General features: G+C 47.3%; 1 protein-coding gene across 1 annotated transcript in view; it reads right to left on the bottom strand.

Moving 5' to 3' along the window:
* Positions 1-21,181, bottom strand: part of CSMD2 (CUB and Sushi multiple domains 2) — a 597,686-nt gene that overhangs the window by 145,706 nt on the left and 430,799 nt on the right. The window contains 2 exon segments of the mRNA XM_053897825.1: positions 4,034-4,225; positions 9,269-9,471. Of these exon segments, the coding sequence (XP_053753800.1) occupies positions 4,034-4,225; positions 9,269-9,471 (395 nt within the window).

Raw genomic sequence — 21,181 nt, 5'->3', positions numbered from 1 at the left:
TCAAAACAACAACAACAACAACAACAACAACAACAGTAGTCTTCAGGGCCATAAAAGCCCTAACACGGCTGAACATAAAACCTGAGTGGTCAAGAGTAGTGGGTTTTTTTCCCCTCCCATGGAAAGTACATCCCAAGTATCAACTTGAATACCAAGAACACTCAAGTGGGTACCTGTTATATGTCAGACATGACGTATAGCGTATTACATACATCATCTCATTTGCATCTCGTAACAGCTCCATGAGCTATGGATTGTTCTTCCTCGTTTAGAAATGAGGAGGCTGGGACTCAGGGGGGTTAAGGACCTTGCCCAGAGTCACTTTGAGACTCGACCTTCATCTGTCTGGCTCCAAAGGATGCCCCTTTCCCATTTTATTCTGCTGGGAATTGCTGGCCGGGGAGCAGAGGAGTGCTCCTCCCTATAGGCTGGCCAGGGAGCAGAGGAGTGCTCCTCTCTATACGCTGGCAGGGGAGCAGAGGAGTGCTCCCCCTTGCAGGCCAGGAGCAGAGGAGTGCTCCTCCCTATAGGCTGGCAGGGGAGCAGCCCCAGCTGCAGGATCGCCTATGAACAAGGTTGGTTCCTCTCATCAGGTCTGCTTTGTGTCTCATTCACTCCTCCCCTGCACTCTCTTAGAGAAGAGGGTTACATGAATGAGACGCACTGGAGGTTACATGAATGAGACTGTGTGATCAGGATAAAATCTTGCACTTAACACAGCAGGACCCACTGCCTGGTCCTGAGAGTGACCCTACCCATGGCCTAGCAACTGATGCAGGTCATGTGGGCAGTCTGAACTCCCAGGGGACCTTTTAAGGGGGCACAGTGATGCCTCCATTAGAGCAAGGGCCACCAGGCATGAGACTCTTTTGTGGCACAGGGGTTTCCCCCTTAAGTTAGCCACAGGTTGGGGTGAGTCTGGGTGTTTCTGAACCTTCCCGTATTGTTCTTCTGCCAACCCCCAAAGTGCTCACAGTTTGTCTGGGTTCTAGGCCTCTGCTATGGCACAGTCCCCCTCCAGATGGTTCCCTGGCATCGGTTGATCAGGCACCTGCTTCCCACTCAGGACCCCGATGTGGGCTTCACTGCCCTCTGCCATTTGTGTATCAAGGCCTGGCCAGGCTCCTAGCTGCTTCCTGTTTGCAGCTGATTGAGGAGTATGCCGAGGAAGGAAATGCCTTCCCTTTCCAATCCCATTGGCAAGCCAGCAGGACAACTGAGCTGTTGCAGACTAAATGAGGCCTTGGCAACATCCTAGCATCGCCTGGTCCTTTTAGCAGGTGACCCACAGGGTTGGGAAGGCAGGCTGGAACTAGAAGCTGGGTCTTGCTCCCAATCCAGGGTGCCTGCCCCTCACCCACAGTCATGCCCTGTCCTTTCCCTACTGTGAGTCAGAAGCAGAAGGCAGGTTCTGGCCTGCAGACCCAGGCTCGAGCTTACAAACCATGGAAGCCCAGGAGGGAGTGGAAGCACGTGGTTGATCATCCCAGATGGCCAAGGAGTGGGCAGGCTGTACTGTGGGGCGAGAGTTGAGAAAAAGGCCACCGGACTTGCAGTTACACAGTCCTGGGTTCCAATTCTGATTGTCCCGCTTACTAGCTGTGAATTTGGGCAAGCTATCCCTTCTCTGGGCCTCCATTTCCCCACTTATAAAATTAAAAAAAAAAAAGAAAAGAAAAATGATGAGAATGGCTTCTAACATACACTGTGTTCACCATGAACCAGACGTGGTTCTAAGTGCTTTGTAGTATGACCTTACTTAATCCTCAAAACAATGTGATGAGGTAGGTGCTATCATTGTCCCTATTTTACAGGAGAGGAAAATGAGGCACAGGGAGATTAAATAATTTGTCTAAGGCCACACAGCTTGCTGTGGTGAAGCCACCGGACTCGGTGGTTGGAGAACCTGAGCTCAAAACTTACCACCTGGTGATTCCATTTGCAAGAATGCAGCTAAAATGTCTAGCCCGGTGCCTATCATGGGGATGACGCTCAATAAATACTTGTTTTCCCCCCTTGCTTTTTCCCTATAATGAAGGGATATCAAGGCCAGCCAGACCAGTCATGGCAGACTGCCAAGGGAGCTGGAAATTAGGGGCTTGTCACTGGGATTTCCAGACTGTTTGAGCGAAGAGACAAAGACATTCATTTTGTTGCCTGAGGAACGTTTCCCCAAGCTGAGTACAGAAGAATGGGTAATGAAAGCTAAATTAACCTCTTTGCCCTGCTTGCTGCACATTTATTGGTCTCAACAGCTTAACACAGTGCAGCCCCCCTCCTCCACCTGGGACAGTCTTATCTCAGGACCTGCTTTTCTGTAAGAGAAGCCTAAGGAATCACAGCCCTGTAGAAAGCTGAATTTGGAAGGGGCCTCAGAGGTCATCTGATTCCCTTCTGGGCCTCACCAGAATTCCCCTTCCCAGATGGGATTCTGGCTCAGGGGAGGGAGGGGAGTCCTAAAACTGAAAAGAAGAAAACAGAGAAAGGAGGAAAGGAAAGAAGGAAGGAAGTTAGGAAGGAAGGAAGGAAAGAGAAAAGCAAGGAGGGAATTAGCATTTCTTGAGATTTGGGTTAGTTATGTCCTCACCCCACAACGCCAAGAGAAGTAGGTCTACTCTCACTTTACAGAATAGGAAACTGAGGCTCAGAGATGGATTGATTCCCCATGGCCACTGAACTAGTCAATGGCACAGCCAGGATCTGAACCCCGATCTGTCTCCTTCAGTACCCCATATTCTTTCCTACATGGCTCCATGTAGCTGAGAATGGAGCTGTTTCTGGAACCCAGGTCTCAACTTCCTGTCTGCTGTATGTTCACCATGCTCCTACCATGTAACCTGGGTCACTCCCAATTACTTGTGAGAGACGGGATTCAGTGTGTCCCCTTCAGTGCCAAGCCTCAGAGCGTGGCCGGCGAAGGCCAGTCCTTGGATGCCTGGACAGAGCCTCCCCTGGAGCCTCTGTGGAAAGAGGTGCCTGCAGGGCATTGGCCGGGTGGAAGCCGCTGGGCTGTGTCTCAGAAAGTCCCTGGGACCTGTCCCCAGCACAGTAGTCAGTGTGGGAGGTAGGAAATTGAAACGCTTTGCATTCAGACTGATGTGGGTGTGAATCTTGGCTCTGCCATACCCTAGCCCTGTGATTTGGGCAAGATATCCAAATTTGTCTAAGTTTCAGTTTCCTGAACTGTAAAATGAGGGAATGGTGCTCATTCTGGAGAGCTGTAGGGAAAGTCAAATGAGGCTGTGTACGAAAACATCCAGTATGGGGCTGGCACACAGCAAGGGGACTCAGGGACTATCGCTTCTCTTCTAACACCTGTCGTTGACACAGGAGATAAATGCATTCAGTACTTTGCCTGAGAAAAAGGGCCATGTGGCAGTAAGCACCTGGATGCTTCTATTTCTCTTTCCAGTCTTCTCCTCCTTTCAAGCTCCCTCCCCATCCCAGTCTCCAGTGGCTAGGGAGCACGATTATTCACACCCCAATTCTTACAAGCTCCCTGACCTTGGCAAGTCTCAGAGTTTCCATTTCTTCATGGGTCAAATGGGGAGATTTTTAAGACTAAGGACAGATCTGGAGATCTGACACCCAGGTAACCAATAATTTCCTTGAGCAGAGAAGGGGCAAACTTCTTTCCTTTATACCTGAGCCTATGGGTGCCCTTCCAGTGCTTTAGGTAACGGAAGGGGCATCTGGGAACCTGCTGACCTTCCTACCCGAGCTCACCCATCACCTTCTTCCCAACCTATATAGCCTGAGCCAGGGGAGAAAGGAGGCAGACATGCCTGGCTTAGCAATTTGGGGGCCCGTTTTGGGGAGGGAAGAATTTGTCGTGTATAGAGAGTGTGAGTGTGTGAATGTGAGGGGGTGTGTGTGCGCATATAAGCAGGGTAAACTGTGGGCTTTCTGCAACTTTCAGCTGCTCCAATTCTCCCGGCCAGCCTCTAGAGGCAGCTGCCACTTATGCCACAGGGTCTGGAACACACAACCGGTGGGACCAGAGGGCAGGATTCGCTCTGCAGCTGCTTTGTACCAATGCACGTTGGTGGGCTGGGCTGCCAGAAGAATCTGTTCTCGATCTTCACGCAGCTGATCTCCGCGCTCCCCTGTAGCGCATAGCCAGGGTCACACTGGAACACCGTGGAGTCTCCGGCTTCCCAACTGTCGCCGCTCCGGCTCCCATTCTGCGGGACCCCAGGGTCGTTGCAGGACGTTGCTGTGGACACTGGGATGAGGGAACAGAAGAAGTGGGGTTGCCCAGATGTCTGCCGGACAATGAGGCTCCAGCTCATTACCCTCACTGCCATCACCACGCCCACCGCCAGTGCCACTGCCACAATCTGTCACCTCCCACCGGCATCGCTGGCTGCAGCAACAGTGCCACCGTTTCTGTTCTCACCCCATTTCCTGTCACCGCCTCCACCGCCACTGGGGACCACCAGCTATTTTACCAGTAGTACCTTCACCTGTCATGAGATACCACGACTTAGGTGTGATTACACAGCCACGATTGTAGAAGTGAGTTCAATTCGATTTAATGACACAAGCCTTGTTCCATAGATAAGCTTTGAATTTTGTGTACATCATGTTGCCAACAGGAGTGACAAGGCGATTAAGTCTAAACTCCATGTATTCAATCAGAAGGGTCTGCCAACGGGTTGGGAGCAGGTCTGCCTGAGCACTGAGCAGCGGGTGTGAAGGGGCAGGGAGAACTGGAGTCCGGTGAAGGCTGTGTCCTCCCTTGCATGGCAAATGCCCAACCACCCATCAGACTGAAACCAAAGGGAAGTCTGATGTTCGTAGCAAGTGATAAAGTAGAGTTCAAAATAGATATTCGTAGCTGAGAGGTATCAAATATTCAAAAAACTCAGGAATGTGGGAGATGTTCCCAGGCTGGTAATCTAACTTCGCATACAACAGACCACGTATTCTAAAAGCGAATGTCCAATGAATAGCGGAGGGAAGGAATAAATAAATAAAAGGATGAACGAATGAATGAATGAGTGAACAGACTCAGCATGAGAAGACACACCAAAGGACATGATGGAAGAAAAAGTCCAGAGAAAGAATCGGGGACAGCTGCAAGCTCCAGCTGCCTATACAGACCCCACCTGTGTCATTGTTCAGACTGTGGTCAGCCGGACCCAGGGACAGGAGGCTCTGGAGGCCACAGGATGCACAATGGTCATTTGCTTGGAGGGTCAGTTCCCCCACCCCAAAATTTTGGGAAAAATAACATTCACAAAACCAAAGGAATTTATTGTGGAGTAGAACGTAGAATTCACATTAGTTCTTCAGCAAAAACGTGAAGCCTCAAAAAGATTTTAGCCTCTTAACAGCCTCCAGATCTGCAGGTGGATATACACGCACTCTGTTCTGCTCTTTTCAATGGAAAAGCTCGAGAAGCCCGCACCCAGGGCAGCTGTACACACAAATAGCACCCATTATAAGATCTAGGACTGTGTGGACGAGCCTGGAGTTAGAGTATCTGATACCTTATACCCAATAACAATACACAATAAACTAGGGCCCACAGTCAGATCTGGCTCTATGCCTGTTCTTGTAAATAAAGGTTTATTAGAATATGGGCATGCTCATTTGTTTACATATGCTATACTATCTTCCAGCCACGTCTGTAAAAGTTTCCAATACATCAAACTCAGTCCCCTCCCCACTTCTCCCCAGGACCTTTGCACCTGCTGGCCCTTCTGCCTAGAACGAAGGTGCCACAGAGTTTCCTGGGCCAGCTCCATCTTGTCACTCAGTTTTTAGCTCCCATATCACCTCCTCAGACAGGCCTCTTTGATCGCATTCTTCTGGGCTCAAATCTTGACCCCCTTCCACCAATTTTGTCACATTATCCTGTTTCATTTGTTTCACTGCACAATCTGTAATAATCTTGCTAATTCGTCTGTTTGCTTCTTTATTGTATATCACTTGTGCATCTCTGTGGGAACAGAAACCTCGGCTGGTTTGCTTCCAACTGTCTCCCCAGGGCCTAGAACATTACCCAGCACACAGCCATGCTCGGTAAATATTTGTTGAATGAATAAATAAATGAACAAATCATCACCATCTGACACTTACTGAATTTATTTATAAAGTCAAATAAGAATCAATCTTCTTCCTTCCCAATTAAAAACAGACTTAGCTTTCATCTCTAGCTCTACAGTGTGCTGTACACATGGAAATGATACCCTGGAAGAAAAATAGCTCACTGTTCTGACCATATTCAGAAAGATTATTTATATGGGAGGCGACAGAGTGCAATGATTAAGAGCCTAGGTCTGGGAATCAGACACGGGGGTTTTGATCCAGTCTGTGCTGCTTATTAACTAGATGACCTTGTATGAGAAACCTCTCTGGGCCCCAGAGCCCATGTCTGCAACATGGATTAATAATGGCCACCATATTCTAAGGTTTCCGTGAAAATTATTAGCAGAGCGCTTTAGCGTGGAGCTGGCTCAGTGGGTGGCAGTGACTACGCTTCCCTCTCCTTCAGGGTCTCCCTGACCTTCTTTGTTCCCACTTTCTCTCCTGAATGCTCCTGAATTCGAGCTGCTTGGCAAAGCCCCGGGGAAATGCTGGATCCACGTGGTTCCGACAGGATGTTAGATGTTACACAGTCGTGTTTACTTAATAAAGCCAAGCCTGCACTAATCGTCTCTGGCATTTCTGTACAATCCTCCGTCAAACACACACTATAAAGTTAACATGGGGTGAGCCATTCTCCCTTCCCCAGAGTAGTCCTGGTATTTGCTCACTGATGGCAGCAACAGGGAAGGTGACCTTTCCTGAACCTCAGTTACACCCAGACCCTGGGCCAGGTGGTCTCAGCCTTTCTGGAGCCCAGGCTAGATAGCTTTGCCCACTCCCCTCTCTGCAGACCTACGCGAGGCTCCCGACAGCTTGCCTCAAGACACGCTTGCATTAGAGAAAACCAGCCATTCGTGTGTTCAGGTGGTCACGTGGCTGTTAATTCAGGAAGCAGTGTGTGAGCGCCTGTGGCCTACGCTGTGGGGGAGTCTGAAGGCAGGACCTGGCCCTGACTCTCGAAGAGCTGCCTGTGAAATGGCAAGTAGGTGGCCACCTCCAGGCCAAGGCAGAGTGTCTGGAGTTGACAATGTGCTGAAGAAGCAGAAGTAAAGTGCTAGGGGTGCCACAGGCCACAGCAATTTATTCTGAACGGAGAGATTAGGAGGAAGTGGCACCTGACAGGAACCTTGAAGGGTGAATTTTACGTCTACGGGCTGGGAGTGGCATGAGGAAGCAGAATGGGCTGCTGGGCGAAGGCACGGCTCACGAGAGTGCCCAGGGACTCTGTCCCATGTGGCCACACTGCACGTGCAGTGGAAGTCAGATCATGCAAATCTATGGGGGAATTTTCAGTGCAATTAAGAGGAGTTTTTTTTTTTCTTTTTCCCCCAGCCATAACCATTAGCTGGGGCACAGTCAGAGAAAAATACATGTCTGGTTTAATTATTCATGGTCCTCCTTTCCCCGGAGAGTGGACTGAGCTGTCTCTTTAGCGTTCTCTCCTCACTTCTGGGGGATCCTTTATAGCATATCCCAGCAGTCTCCAAAGTCTGTCCCGTAAAATGCTAGTCTCTTGAGATGGTCTAGGAAAAAGTCATCCATGGTGAAATATGTTTGGGAATTGTGACCCACTAGATAGATACCTTCTGAATTTACCTGCCTTAGCATACTAGAAGTTCTCAGGGGTCCCAAATTACAGATCGCCTCTTTAGGTCTGCCTTGACCGAAGCACCTTCTCAACGTTGCTTGATCATGCAAAGTTCTTTTTCTGGCAACATCAATTAACAGTCCATGGAACTCCAGGGAACAGATGTTGGGAAATGCTGACCTAAAATGATTCCCTTGCTGCCCCGTGGTGGGAACCTAATCTTAGATGAGATCCGCGTTACTCCATGGTCCCCAGAGAGTCTCTGTGGTATTGACAAATGGGTGCCAGGATTTCAAGTAAGAAGACTCCCAATGAGCCCTGCAAGGAGCTATTCCTTGCTAGGCTGGACGCTTGCATGAGTGTTGATCGGGCAAGTTAATGAGTATAAAGGAACATAATCCTGGAGACCCTCATCTCCCCTACAGACTGTTGAATGCTCATCTCCATGGAGAAAACAGATGCACACAAGAGCTGGAAGTAGGGTTTGTGACACCATTACAGCCTAACTGGTGCCAGAAATATACCTAACCACCCTTAGTCAGTATACCAACCAGGTGAGACTGTGGAGGCAAAGCCGTGGCAAGGGGTGCCACACAGGCTTGCTCCGGAATCACCATGGAAACCACCCCTCCAACACACACACACAGTGGAGTAAGGAGATGGTAATGAAGACAGCTGCTGTATAATAAACATAAGCATAAACCGAGGCAGAGTCACTCGTGCAGGGAAATGAGTGACGGAAGAGGCACTTCAGAGGAGATGAGACGATGCATCACAGGGGGAGGCAGGACCAATACATGAATTATCTAATACTGGGACTTGGATGTTGAGCATTGCCCATTTTTGGTAGCTCTTTGTTATGCTCCTCCATAATTGGCTACTATAGTACATAATTAATCGAATTTAGATCACTCATGTTTGGCTCCCAGTCCTTATGGAGATTTGTACTAGACTAAGAACCAGCGTGTGAGGCATGTCAGAGTGGCTCTTCCATGATCGAGCCCCACATCGCCATCACCTCGTGCCTGCCTGCCCCCTTCCACGCTCCCTTTGCTTCAGCCTGCACGTCTGGGAGCTGTTATCCTGCCTCTCTACTTGTGCACATGCTCTTGGCACCTAGGATGCCCTTTTCTCTCCTCTTTTACATCTAACAGGGACCCACAGATGCCCCCAGGTCCTACTCCATGGCACCTCCAATTCCACATCATCATCGACTACCCCCTCCTTGAAACACTGCCTTTCCCTCATGCTTCTGGTCTGAGCTTGGACACTGTGTTTCCTGGAACATCTTCCTTGATGTTCCAAGGTGAGCATTATAGTTTATATTTCGCCCTCCAGATACTCAACAATTTGCATGTTAGTGTCTCTTAGGCTGCCTGCCTGTCTTCGCCTGCCGAGTGAGCTCAGCACAGATATTTGAACAAGTGCTAACCGGGTCCCAGGCACATAGCACCTGCTCAATGAATATCTCCACACAGTGGGGGAGGGATGGAGGAAAGGAGGCACTGGAGGGGGTTTGGTGGGGGAGGCTGGAGTCGTGCTGCAGGACAGATGGAGAGGGATGGGCAGAAAGTGAGCACAGACCTGAGAAATGAATGGCAAACCCCTGCTTGCTGGTGAAGAAGTCGGTGCTGAACTGCAGAACGACCGAGTTGAAGGTGCTGTGTAGGTCTTTGGGCAGGGCTGCACCGCTGAGCTCCTTCAGCAGAACCCCACTCTCCACAGGCCCGTCCCAGATGCGTAGCACGTCATGGACCTCCTCCGTGTCAAACACCAGGAAGTGGAGCCTGAACGGAGAGAAGAGGCAGGCAGTCACCCTGGGCCCAGCACCTTCTTCCCAGGGGCTTCCGGTCAGAGAAGGTCGTAAACCTAAGAAAGACTTGCAAGAAGGAAGAGAAAGCAGTGTCCGGCAGCACGGCTTCCATCCAGTCTGCTCCTCCCACTGGGGGGTCCCTAACAGTGGGAGGGGTGGTGGGGTGTGGCTTTTGTGCAGCTTATTATTATGAGCTTCATGTTGCCACTGTCGAACCCCACCCGTCTCTCCACAGCACACAACAGTCCCCAGACATCACTCCTGAGTCCACATCCATTTCCCAGACTGTGAGGGGGATGCCGAGAAGGCCTAGATCCAATCAAAATCCCAAAAAGTCGTTTTGTGGATATTGACAAACTGAGCCTGAAGTTTATATGGAGAGGTGAAAGACCCAGAACAGCTACACAATATCGAAGAAGAATGAAACTGGAGACTGACACTACCTGATGTCAAGACTTCCTACAAAGCTGCAGTAATCAAGGTGGTATGGTGTCGGTGAAGGAGTAGATGAGTGGGTCAATGGAACAGAATAGAGAGCCCAGCAATAGACCCATGTAAATACAGTCAACTGATCTTTGACAGAGGAGCAAAGACAGTCTTTTCAACAAATGGTGTTGGAACAACTGGATATCCACATGCAAAAAATGAATTTAGACTTGAAACCCTTCTAAAAATTAATTCAAAATGGATCACAGACTTAAATGTAAACATAAAACTATAAACTCCTATAAGACAACATAGGAGAAACCCTACATGACCTTGGGTGTGGGGACGACTTTTAAATAACATGCCAAAGGCATGATCCGTGGAAAAAAACCACTGATCAGCTCCACTTCCCTGAAATTAAAAACTTCTCTTCTGCAAAAGACAACGTCAAGAAAATGAAGAAAATGAGCAGACAAGCCACAGACTGGGAGGAAATATTTTCAAAAGACATCATTTGACAAAGGACTGTTATCCAAGATATACAAGGAATTCTTTTTTTTTTTTTTTTAAGTTTTACTTATTTTGAGAGAGACAGAGACAGTGTGAGCAGGGGAGGGGCAGAGAGAGGTAGGGAGAGAGAATCCCAAGCAGGCTCTGCACTGACAGTGGGGCTCCAACTCATGAATCGTTGAGATCATGACCTGAGCTGAAACCAAGTCAGATGCTCAACTGAGCCACTCAGATGCCCCAACATACAAAGAATTCTTAAAAGTCAACAATAAGAAAACAAATAACTCTGATTTAAAAATAGGCCAGGGGCGCCTGGGTGGCGCAGTCGGTTAAGCGTCCGACTTCAGCCAGGTCACGATCTCACGGTCCGTGAGTTCGAGCCCCGCGTCAGGCTCTGGGCTGATGGCTCAGAGCCTGGAGCCTGTTTCCGATTCTGTGTCTCCCTCTCTCTCTGTCCCTCCCCCGTTCATGCTCTGTCTCTCTCTGTCCCAAAAATAAATAAACGTTGAAAAAAAAATTAAAAAAAAAAAAAATAAAAAAAAATAAAAAATAAAAATAGGCCAAAGACCTTACCAGACACCTCACCAAAGATACACAAAATGGGGAATAAGCATATGAAAAGATGCTCCACATCATGTTACTGGGGAAATGCAAATGAAAAGAGCAAAGGGATGCCACGGCAGACCTCTTAGAATGTCCCAAAGCCGGAACACCCAACAACACCAAGTGTTGAGGAGGAGAGAAACAGGAACCCTTACACATTGCTGGTGGGAAGGCAAAACGGTGCGGCCACTTTGGAAGATGGTCTGGACATTTCTGACAAAAGTAAACATACTCTTCCTACCATACCATCCGGCCATCATGTTCCTTGGTGTTTACCCAAAGGAGTTGAAAACTTAGGTCTGTCCAAGGACCCGCACACAGACGTTTAGAGCACTTTTATTCATAACTACCCAAACTTGGAGGCAACCAAGATCTCCTTCAGTAGGTGCACGAATAAACTGTGGCACATCCAGATGATGGAATAGTATTCAGTGCTAAAAACATATGAGCTCAAAAGGCATGAAAAGACATGGAGGCAACTTGAATGCATACTACTGAGTGAAAGAAGCCATTCTGAAAAAGCTTCACATTGTAGGATTCCACCTATATGACATTCTGGAAAAAACAAAACTATGGAAATGGTAAAATAAATAAATAAATAAATAAATAAATAAATAAATAAATAAATAAAGTGCTTGCCAGGGGCCAGATGGCTGGGAGGGATGAATGAGTGGAGCACAAAGGATTTTTAGGGTGGTGGAAACACTCTTAGGGTACTATACTGGTGGATCCATTTCATGGTGTACATTTGTCCAAACCTATACAATGTACATCAGAGTGAACCTTAATGGAAACTACGGACTTTGAGTGATAATGATGTGCCAGTGTAGGCTCATCATTTGTGACAAATGTACTACTCTGGTGTGGGATGTGGACAGTGGGGGAGGCTGTGCATGTGTGGGGGCAGGAGGCAAATGGGAAATTTCCGCACCTTTGTCTCAATTTTACTGTGAAACTAAATCTGCTCTACAAAACTAAGTCTTAGGATGAGGTGTATGTGTGTGTGTGTGGGCGTGGGTAAAAGTAAGGGGTTGTTGGGGTGACAGAGCTGTGGTGGGGAGAGGGGTGAGCCTACTTCTTGGTCTCTAGGAACAGAACTCAGGATATTGGCTACACATAGGCTTGGTTTAGATAATCCCTAGGGATTTGAGGAGGCCAGGCAGGGGTTTCCATGTGGAGGGTGACTGCAGGCCACAGACAGAGCTCCCAGAGCAGGGTAGCTGAGTAGGAATCCTGAATTCTTCCAGGACAAAATGTTCTGGTTGCCAAAGCTACTTTGACTACTAGTCTGGGTGACTCTCTTCTCTCTCAATCTCTTTTATTATCAAGTTGTTATTTTGGAACAGTTTTAGACTTCTAGAAAAGTTGCAAAGATAATATGGAGAATTCCCATAGACCTCTCACTCTCTCTCCCATTGTTCATGTCTTACATTTCCCGGGTACATTTGTCACAACTAGGGAACCAAATCAGTGCATTATTATGAACTCAGCTCCAGACTTTATTTGGATTTCACCAGTGTTTCCACTGATGTCCTTTTTCTGTTCTAGGATCTAATCCATTTATCACTATCTCCTTTAAAAAATTTCTTTTTAAATTATAAAAATAAGACATGCTCAAGGCAGAAAAAGACAAACAATATATAGATGTACTGAATTTTTAAAAAGTCTCTTTCTTACACAAACCAATCTGTTCTCCAAAGCTTTTTACTTGATATTAGTTTTGGTGTATATCCTTCCAGACTTTCAGTGTTGCACACTTGCCTTTTTCCCCCAAAATGGGACCATATTTTACATAATTTCATGTCACTTTTTTCACTTAAGACTCTTTTATGTACCTAATATGTACAGTTCATTTTTTTTCTCTACAAAAATGGACATGGTTATATTTTGCTATCTCACAAAAGACTGCAAGGAGTGCTCCTCCCATCTTCAGGTAGCTTTGCACATTTCTGTTAATATTTCAGTCGATTGTAGCAAGAATTTTGGGGGGAAGATAGGTCATAGTTAACAATTTTTGATAAATGCTGCTAAATTATTCTCTTAAGTGATCATATTGATTTATATTCCCACTAAACAGCATTCATAAGACTCTTCTCTCTAGACTTTACCTCATCAACATCAGATATTACAATGTTGTAAATATGTTCTATATTAAATACTTGCCCATCTGCTAAGCCAAAATGGAATCTCACTGGTGTTTTAAGTTTACATAATTTAGTTAGGTTGCATATCTTTGCATATATTCATTGGCCATTTGTATGTCTTCACAAACTTTACCCATCTTAATTGAGTTACTTGTCTTTTAAAATTCTATTTACAGTTAACTGTAACTCTAGTATAATTTTTATTTATTATTTTTATACTTTTTGATTTTTTTTCATACATTGCTAATATTTTCTCCTAGCGTCTGGTATCTCTTTGCCCTTTAAATTTTGTCCACAGTGTCTATTTCGGTGTAGGGGTTATTCATTTTATATAATCAAGTGTGGTAATCTTTTTCTTTAAGGATACTGGGGGTCATGTTATGCTTGGGCAAATCCGCTCCTTCCCACAATGATTGGACAGCAAAACTTTAATATTTCCCCAGACTTCGTTAGTTCTATTTTTTGAGGTTTTCAGGTTTATTATGTTTCCAAATGGACACTCAACTGTCCCACTACCTGTCCCACTACCACCCGTGTTTTGACTATCAAAATGCTCTGTTTACTTCCTCCTATTTATTATATAGTCCGTGCTTAGTTTATTCATTTGTTTACTACCTGTCTCCCCAACTAGAAGACCGTTTTCATGAGTGTGAGAGCAGGTATTACTCACGACAGTAGGCCCCAGTGCCTAGGATGTGCCCAACAACTTTGGATGGTGCTCATGAATACCTGGGGAAGGAGGACACTTGTCGCTGAATAATCCAGGCTCCCCCCATGGGTTTGAAATGCTATAGGTTTGGTCATTAGTCCGATTCTAGATGCTCTCCTTAGTTCCAGGGCCTTCCTCCTTTGTCTACATGGATGCTTCTTGTGGTACTATGAACATGCCTCCTCAACTTACTTCTGTTTTCTTATTTCATATTTTGATATTATTTTTTTTAAAGTTATTCTGGTTGTTTTAAATACTATTTTTAATGTTTATTTATTTTTGAGAGAGACAGAGCACGAGCAGGGGACGGGCACAGAGAGAGGGAGACACAGAATCCGAAGCAGGCTCCAGGATCTGAGCTGCCAGCACACAGACTGATGTGGGGCTCAAACTCAAGAACTGTGAGATCATGACCTGGGCCAAAGTCAGATGCTCAACGGACGGAGACACCCAAGTGCCCCATCATATTTTGATATTCTTACAGGGCAAGTTCCTCTTCATATTCCAGTCTCCCTCCCAAATTTCTTAGCTATTTTCGCAAACTTATCCTTTGACACGAACGTTACAGTTATCAAGTTCCAAAAAAATCCCACTGATATTTTGATTGGAATTGCACACATGTATTGATTAATTTGGGCAAACTGATATCTTTATGCTATTTTCCCCAGCCAGGAACACTGTAGATAACTTATTTGGTAAAGTTTCATGGTTTTCTTCTTTGTCATGTTTTTCTTTTACATACTTTGTATTAAATTCTTTTTTGAAATATTTATTTTTGAGAGAGAGAGAGCGTGGGGGAGAGGCAGAGAGAGAGAGGGAGAGAGTATCCCAAGCAGGCTCCACGCTGTCAGCATAGAGCCTCACACGGGGCCTGATCTCACAAACTGTGAGATCGTGACTGGAGCTGAAATCAAGAGTTGGACGTTTAACCGATGGAGCCACCCAGGCACCTCTGAATTATTTTTTAAAAACTCCATTGTGAATGAGATTTAATCGTTAGTTACATATTTCTTATTGGATGTGTGTGTTTCTTATTTTCAGCTATCAGTTAGTTCTAACAGGATTCAAATGAATCTCCTGGATTTCCTGAACAAACCCTTTTACAGATCTAGGTGGAGGTCCTCCACACCAGAAGCTGTGTGGGTTCTAGTTCCTCTGGCAGGCAACCCCTCTGAGGGTTTCTGGCAGAGTAAAGACAGATGGGCTTCCCTTCAAGGCGTTCAGCAGGAACCAGACTGGAAGCCTGGGGCCCCGCACTTGATTGGAAAGAGGAAGAAGGAGCTCCCCAGGAAGCGGAGCAAACCGGTGTACTCCCTGCTGTGCCAACTGCCCCCTTCCTTGTCTGCTTTCTCCATGTTTGTCGACGCACTGTGAAATTGACCCCAACCACAGGAGCAGACCAGGGGGTAGGCGGTGCGGGCTGCTGTGCATGCTCGCGGGAAAGAGAGGTGCTCTGGGCCGGACTTGTCGGGGAAGGAAGGAGTTGATGAGGCTTGAAGTCTGTACAGCATGAAAGGGAGTGTGTTTTCTTTGGATTAATAGCATGAGACAAGACCCAGAGGCAGAGGGAGGTCAAGGGGCTGGGAAGAGAGGCAACTCCCACACTGGAGTTCAAGTGGCGTCAGGATGTCCTAGGAAACAGAGCTGGGCTGAGAGAGTAAAGATAATGAGGCTCCGGAATTAGCTAGAGGAACTTGTGCTTTGTCCTCTTTGAGTTAGAGGCCCACTGAGCTCCCTGAGGGCGAATTACTGAATGGCTGAATGAATCCATGAACGAATGAATGAAATCCCAGGGGGAGACATCTGATAGGAAGCTGAGCAGAGAGAATATGGAGATGAGGTGGAAATGAAAGAAAACGAGGTTGTTCATATAACAACCACCGTGTACAAAGCACTTTTGCATGTGCTTGGCCCACACAACCATCTTTATCTTGTAAAGATGGCTTCATTCCCATCTTTAAAAATGAGAATACAGAGGTTTAGAGAGGTTGAGTAACTTGCCCAAGGTCAAGGGCTGGTTTGAGAGTGAGCCAATATTACATTATATAATTATAGTCCGGGTCCAACTTTGGTGCTCCCACTCTTCTCCCTGGTAATGCTGCCCGCGCCTCTGGAAGGGAAAGGCTGTGGCCCGGAGCCAGGCATGGGCTGCAGAGGCCCTATTAGTAATCAATAGTTTACAGGTGAATCATACACAAGGCTAAAGGGCTGATCTTTGAGACCATGAATTACAAAGGCCAGCTCTCTGCATTCAGCTTAGCCGATCTGATCATCAGATAAAGTCAAGGGCTTGGCATTGAAGAGGTCTGGAGAAGTGGGAGCAGGAGGCAAGAGGAGGGAGCCCGAGGTCCTTTGCCTGCAGAAACAATGCAATTCAGCAGTCAAAAGGATAGAGGCTGAAGGTGCAGACCTCTTACTGCATTCATTTATTTAAACACCTCCCATGCGCTGGGTGCGGGGAGATAATGGTGAAGATGACAGACAGAGTGTCATTTTCCAGTTGTTTCTGGAGATGGGCAATACTCCCACATACACAAACCCATTAAAAGATTATCAGCTGTGGCAAATGCGGTGAAGGAGGCAGTGTGCTGAGACAGAGTACCCGCTTTCAAGAGAGTGGCTGGAGAGGTGATGTGGAATCAAGAGGAGAGGCTCATAGGTGCCAGCCCCGGGAAGAGCAGGGCAGAGAAGGAGGTAGGAGGACGGACGCTTCCTATCATAAAGGCAGCATGTGCAAAGGCCCCTGAAGGCAACCAGCCTGGAGTGTTTGAGTAACAGAAAGGTCGCTGAAGCTGTTGCTGGCCCAAGACAAGACAGGCAGAGGCCAGGTCGGGTGGGGCCCTGAGGGTCTGGGAAAAGTTTGGGTTTCATTGAGAGATTCTTCAGCTGAGGCCTGGCAGGATCCGATTTCCACTTTAAGGTCACTCTTGCTGCCCAGATGAGAATAGTGGCAGGGGCAAGAGCAGGTGCAGGGCAGGTAGCTGGGGGCTGTAGCAGGGGGCCGGGGACCTCTTGTATTAGAAATCCTTGATGAGAGCCAGGTAAGACTCGCTTTGCGAAACTGACCACATTTATTAAGACTCTTACTGAAGACTTTTTCTCATCTTATAGAAATCAAAGTCTATAAAATGCTAATCAGAGGTTGTGATCAATAGGGCTAATTCCAGGCCAAAGCAGACTATAGGCTTGCCTGAGCGGCTCCTGTGCAGGTGAATATCAGTCTTCTTTGGCTTTTGAAATACTGGAAACAATTTGAGGACCCTGTTCCCACGGCGCCCCCAGGTGGGAAGGGAGGGAGAGAGGCGAAAAGTAGTCCTTCATAGAGATACCTTGCTCCTGGGGCACCAGAGATTTCCCTCACCAAGTCTTCCGGGAGCCCCAACTGCCATCCTCCAAGCCTCTCTAGTCTTCACCCATTTCCTTCTTATCTTCTTGCTTCAGAGGCTTCTCTCTGCCTGGAATGTTCCTACCCCCATGCACCCTCACACCACCTGCCATGGTTGAGTTGTCTCCGCCAAAAAGATATGCTCAGGTCCTAGCCCCTCTACCTGTCAATGTGACCTTAATTGGAAATAAATGCATTGTTGCAGATAAAATCAAATTAAGATGAGGTCATGCTGGATTAGGGTGGGCCCTAAATTCAATGGCTGATGTCTTCATAAGAGAAAGGAGAGGGAGACTATATGCAGAGATACAGAGGGGACATCGGGGAGAAGACCAGGTGAAAACAGAGGTAGAGACTGGAGTGACACATCTGTGAGGCAAGGAATGCTAAGGGTTGCTGGCAACTACCAGAAGCCAGAAGAAGGACAGATTGCTCCCTAGAGTCTTCAGAGGGAGCACAGCTACACTGACACCTTGATTCTGGACTTCTAAGCTTTAGAACTGTGAGCAAGTAAATGTCTGTTCTTGTTTTAAGCCATTCTGCTTGTTACAGCAGCCCCAGTAAACGAATATACCACCTTACTGATGTGTACCAGTCGGTGCCCCTCACCCAGTGGGGAGCTTTTCCTGGGCTTCCCCATATCCCCCTCATGGCCCCAGTCTGGAGAGATGCTCCCTCTATGTGCTCCTGCTGTATCAGAGCCATCCATTGACTTACCTATCTTACCGAGCTCCTTGACTGCTATGTTTGTGACTCATTCATCTCTGTATCTCTGGTACCCAGCACAAGGCCTGGCCCAAACTAAGCTCTTGGTCTGGTTGAATTGATGAATGAATGAACCGTTCGCCATGTTTCAGGAACACCCATAGTTCAACCAAACTCACCCAGGTCAAGTGCCTGTCATGTGGCAAGAGGCAATTTAAATCCTATGTGCTAAGGGAGATACCCCTAGATTGCTGGGGGTTCTGACACCTCTCTTTACTGCCCACCTCCAGCTCCTTGGATCTTACAACTGTACAGCTGGTGCTCTATCACCACCAAAGAGATAGGACCTAGCCGCACAGACTCCAGGCCAGAGTTAGCAGCCTGGTCCAAACCGAGGAGATGTGGGGAGGCTGCAACCACGGTCTTCACTCACTAAGTCCAGCCTTGTGGGTTCTCTGAACCCATACAGACACTGAAAGTCACACATTCAATCAAGAGATAGCAAGTATTAGATGCAGCCAGCATACCAGGCACTGGTGACACCGATGGGAATATGGCATAGCCCTACCCCTAAATACGGTGTGATGGGGATTATGGTGAAGGTGCGCACAGAGAAGGCCCTACCTCGCGCAGACGGGGTGAGGTAAGGCCCCCGGGAGAAGGGAACAACGGAGCTGAGTCTCGCCAGATGAACAGGATGCGTCCAGATGAACGGGGTGGACTAGGAGTGTGAGAAGAAAAGGGAATGCCAGGGAGGGAAGAGAGCCTGCATGAGGACACGGATGGCTAGAGAGATGGGCACCCCAGGAAAGAAGTGGTTCTTCAGGAGGACAAAAGCATGGGGTGCAGGTGGGCGGGTCTGGACAAGCACGCCCAACGCCCAGCGTGAGATGTGCACAGAGAAGTGAGTTCTGGAGGACACTGGCTTTAGGGATGAGCAGGGGAAGAGAAGTCCATGGAAACTAAGACTAAGACTTAGAAGGAAAAGCAGAAACAGGTGCAGCCCTAGAAGTCAAGAGAGAAGACAGTCTCAGAGGAATGGCAATGATGGTAATATCATTCAAGCTGTGCAGAACACAAGGCTGGCGTGGCCCCTGTGATTCTAGTGACAGCAGTTTCCATGGTGATGGGGCAGGACTGGGGAGAGGGGCGGGGAGCCCAGTTCCCACCAAAGGAGGGGCCCGAGTTGGTCTCAGGGTCTTAAGTCTGGTATCCGGTTTTCCGGGGGGTACAACCTGGGTGTCTGCTTCTTTCTCCTACTCCCCTGGGGGCTGCCCTGAAACTGCTCTCTCTGGAGCTGGGTCTTCATTGCACAGCTGGCTGCCACCTGCTTCAACTACAGGGCACCCTCAACTGTGGGGTTGTCCCTGTTCCAGGATCTCCATACACCTTTTTGTTGTGGTGTTTCTGCAGAGTCCCACCGCAGTCTCCCTGTAGCGGGTGCCCCGGGGAGGGCCTCTTCCACCCGGTCCTTGCTCCCTGACCTCTTCCCACCAGCCCACCACTGAGAGCCGGACAGACTTTGCTGCTAAGGCAGTATGGTTCATTGATACTCGGCCTCAATGACAGGAAGAAGTTTTCTACCAGAGTCTCCATATGAAAAGCTAGGAGAACCTCGATTTTCACTACAGGCGCCTGTACTTCGCAGGCAAATCCTGCTTCTGGGATTTGGTCCCCAGTTCTCTCAGTCCCAAGGAAATGCGGACACATTGGGGTTTTTTTTTTTTTTTTTGGATACTGCATGCCCTGCTGCTTACAGGTGGTTCATCTGTATCTGTTGCACATTAGAAAGATACGCAAAAACATCTTGACATGTTGATTTCACCTGCCTTCTGACTGGCTCCCGAATGTGAAAGGGCCTTGGGTACTCCCAAACAACTGTTCACTCCATGAACAAATGGATGCTGCAGATACGAGTCCTAACTGCGGATCTTTTTACAACAAGAGAAAACAGCACACAAACGAACAGCTGCTACGGGGGGGAAGGGGGTCAGAAATCATTCCTGCCCCCAAATGAGAAGGCAACCTAAATTATCCTCAGTGACATTGGAAACGACAATAAGAAAATAATACTTGTTTTATAAAATGCCCCCTTCTGAGCCACGAAGCTGCAAACCAACAATTAAACCATGATCATAATAGCAGACAATAATAATTAAATCATCCCGCCATCCAAAGAGCAAAAGCGGAGAAGACAGACCAAAGCCCAAAGCAAGCATTGGTGTCTAGAGCGAAATGAAAGGCTTTTCTTTCCTGGGGCCAGCTGGTATTCAATAGAAAAGTGATTCTTTTGTTACTTCTGCGAGCAAGAGAATAAACCTGAGCTTCTGGTCACTGAAGAAACCACAGTTTCCACCCGGCCACAGTTTCCATTCTGGGGCAAGCATACAGATGCAGGACTTGGGCTATTCCTTGTGTATCACCCTTGGGCTATTCCTTGTGTATCACCCTTACTTGCTGGATGACCTTGCACTGGTTTCCATCTTATCATCAGCACCTTGTAAATGAAGGCTCTGTGACTGTCATTAGCCAGAACCTGCCCTGGAGGTGTCAGGGGATTCTGTGAGGGGCAGATGTGTCTTTATCCTTCTTAGAAGAAGTGTTTTCCATAACATGAAAGGTTCATACTTCCTGAAGAGGCTGTGTAACACAGTGGAAAAGAAACAGTGGCTAGGGAGCCAAAGACATAGCTTCAAATCTAGTTCTATGACAGCTACTCAGGTGAACTTGCACAGCCTCAGTTTACTTGTCTGTACAATGGCAGTAACTGGGCATCTGTCCAGCAGTGTTGCTAGGAGAATTATTGTAGATGAAATCACATATAAAGGTACCTGGCACTGAGCCTGATACATAGTGTAAAATCAATAAGTGGTAAAATCACCTAAAACAAATTCTGTTTTTGTTCTCTTTATTTTTATTGAAGTGTGACTAATATACAATATTATATTCGTTTCAGGTGTACAACATTTTTTTTTTATAGTTACTTAAGAGATGTGTTAAAGTCCTCTATGATTGTCAATTTCTTGTATTTACGACAGATTTCATTTTATGTTTCCTTGTTAGGTTACATAAAGATCCACGACTGTTAGCCTTATTATGGCATAGACACTATTCCCATGAAATAATTCTCTCTGTCCCTGGTGGCTGTTGGCATTCCTTAGCTTGGGGCTCCATCGTTCCAGTCTCTGTGTCTGTCTTCTCC

This window comes from Panthera pardus, unplaced genomic scaffold (genome assembly GCF_024362965.1).
Source record: "Panthera pardus isolate Hobbes unplaced genomic scaffold, ASM2436296v1 HiC_scaffold_11, whole genome shotgun sequence".
Taxonomy (NCBI): domain Eukaryota; kingdom Metazoa; phylum Chordata; class Mammalia; order Carnivora; family Felidae; genus Panthera; species Panthera pardus.
This window is presented reverse-complemented; position numbering and strand designations above follow the sequence as displayed.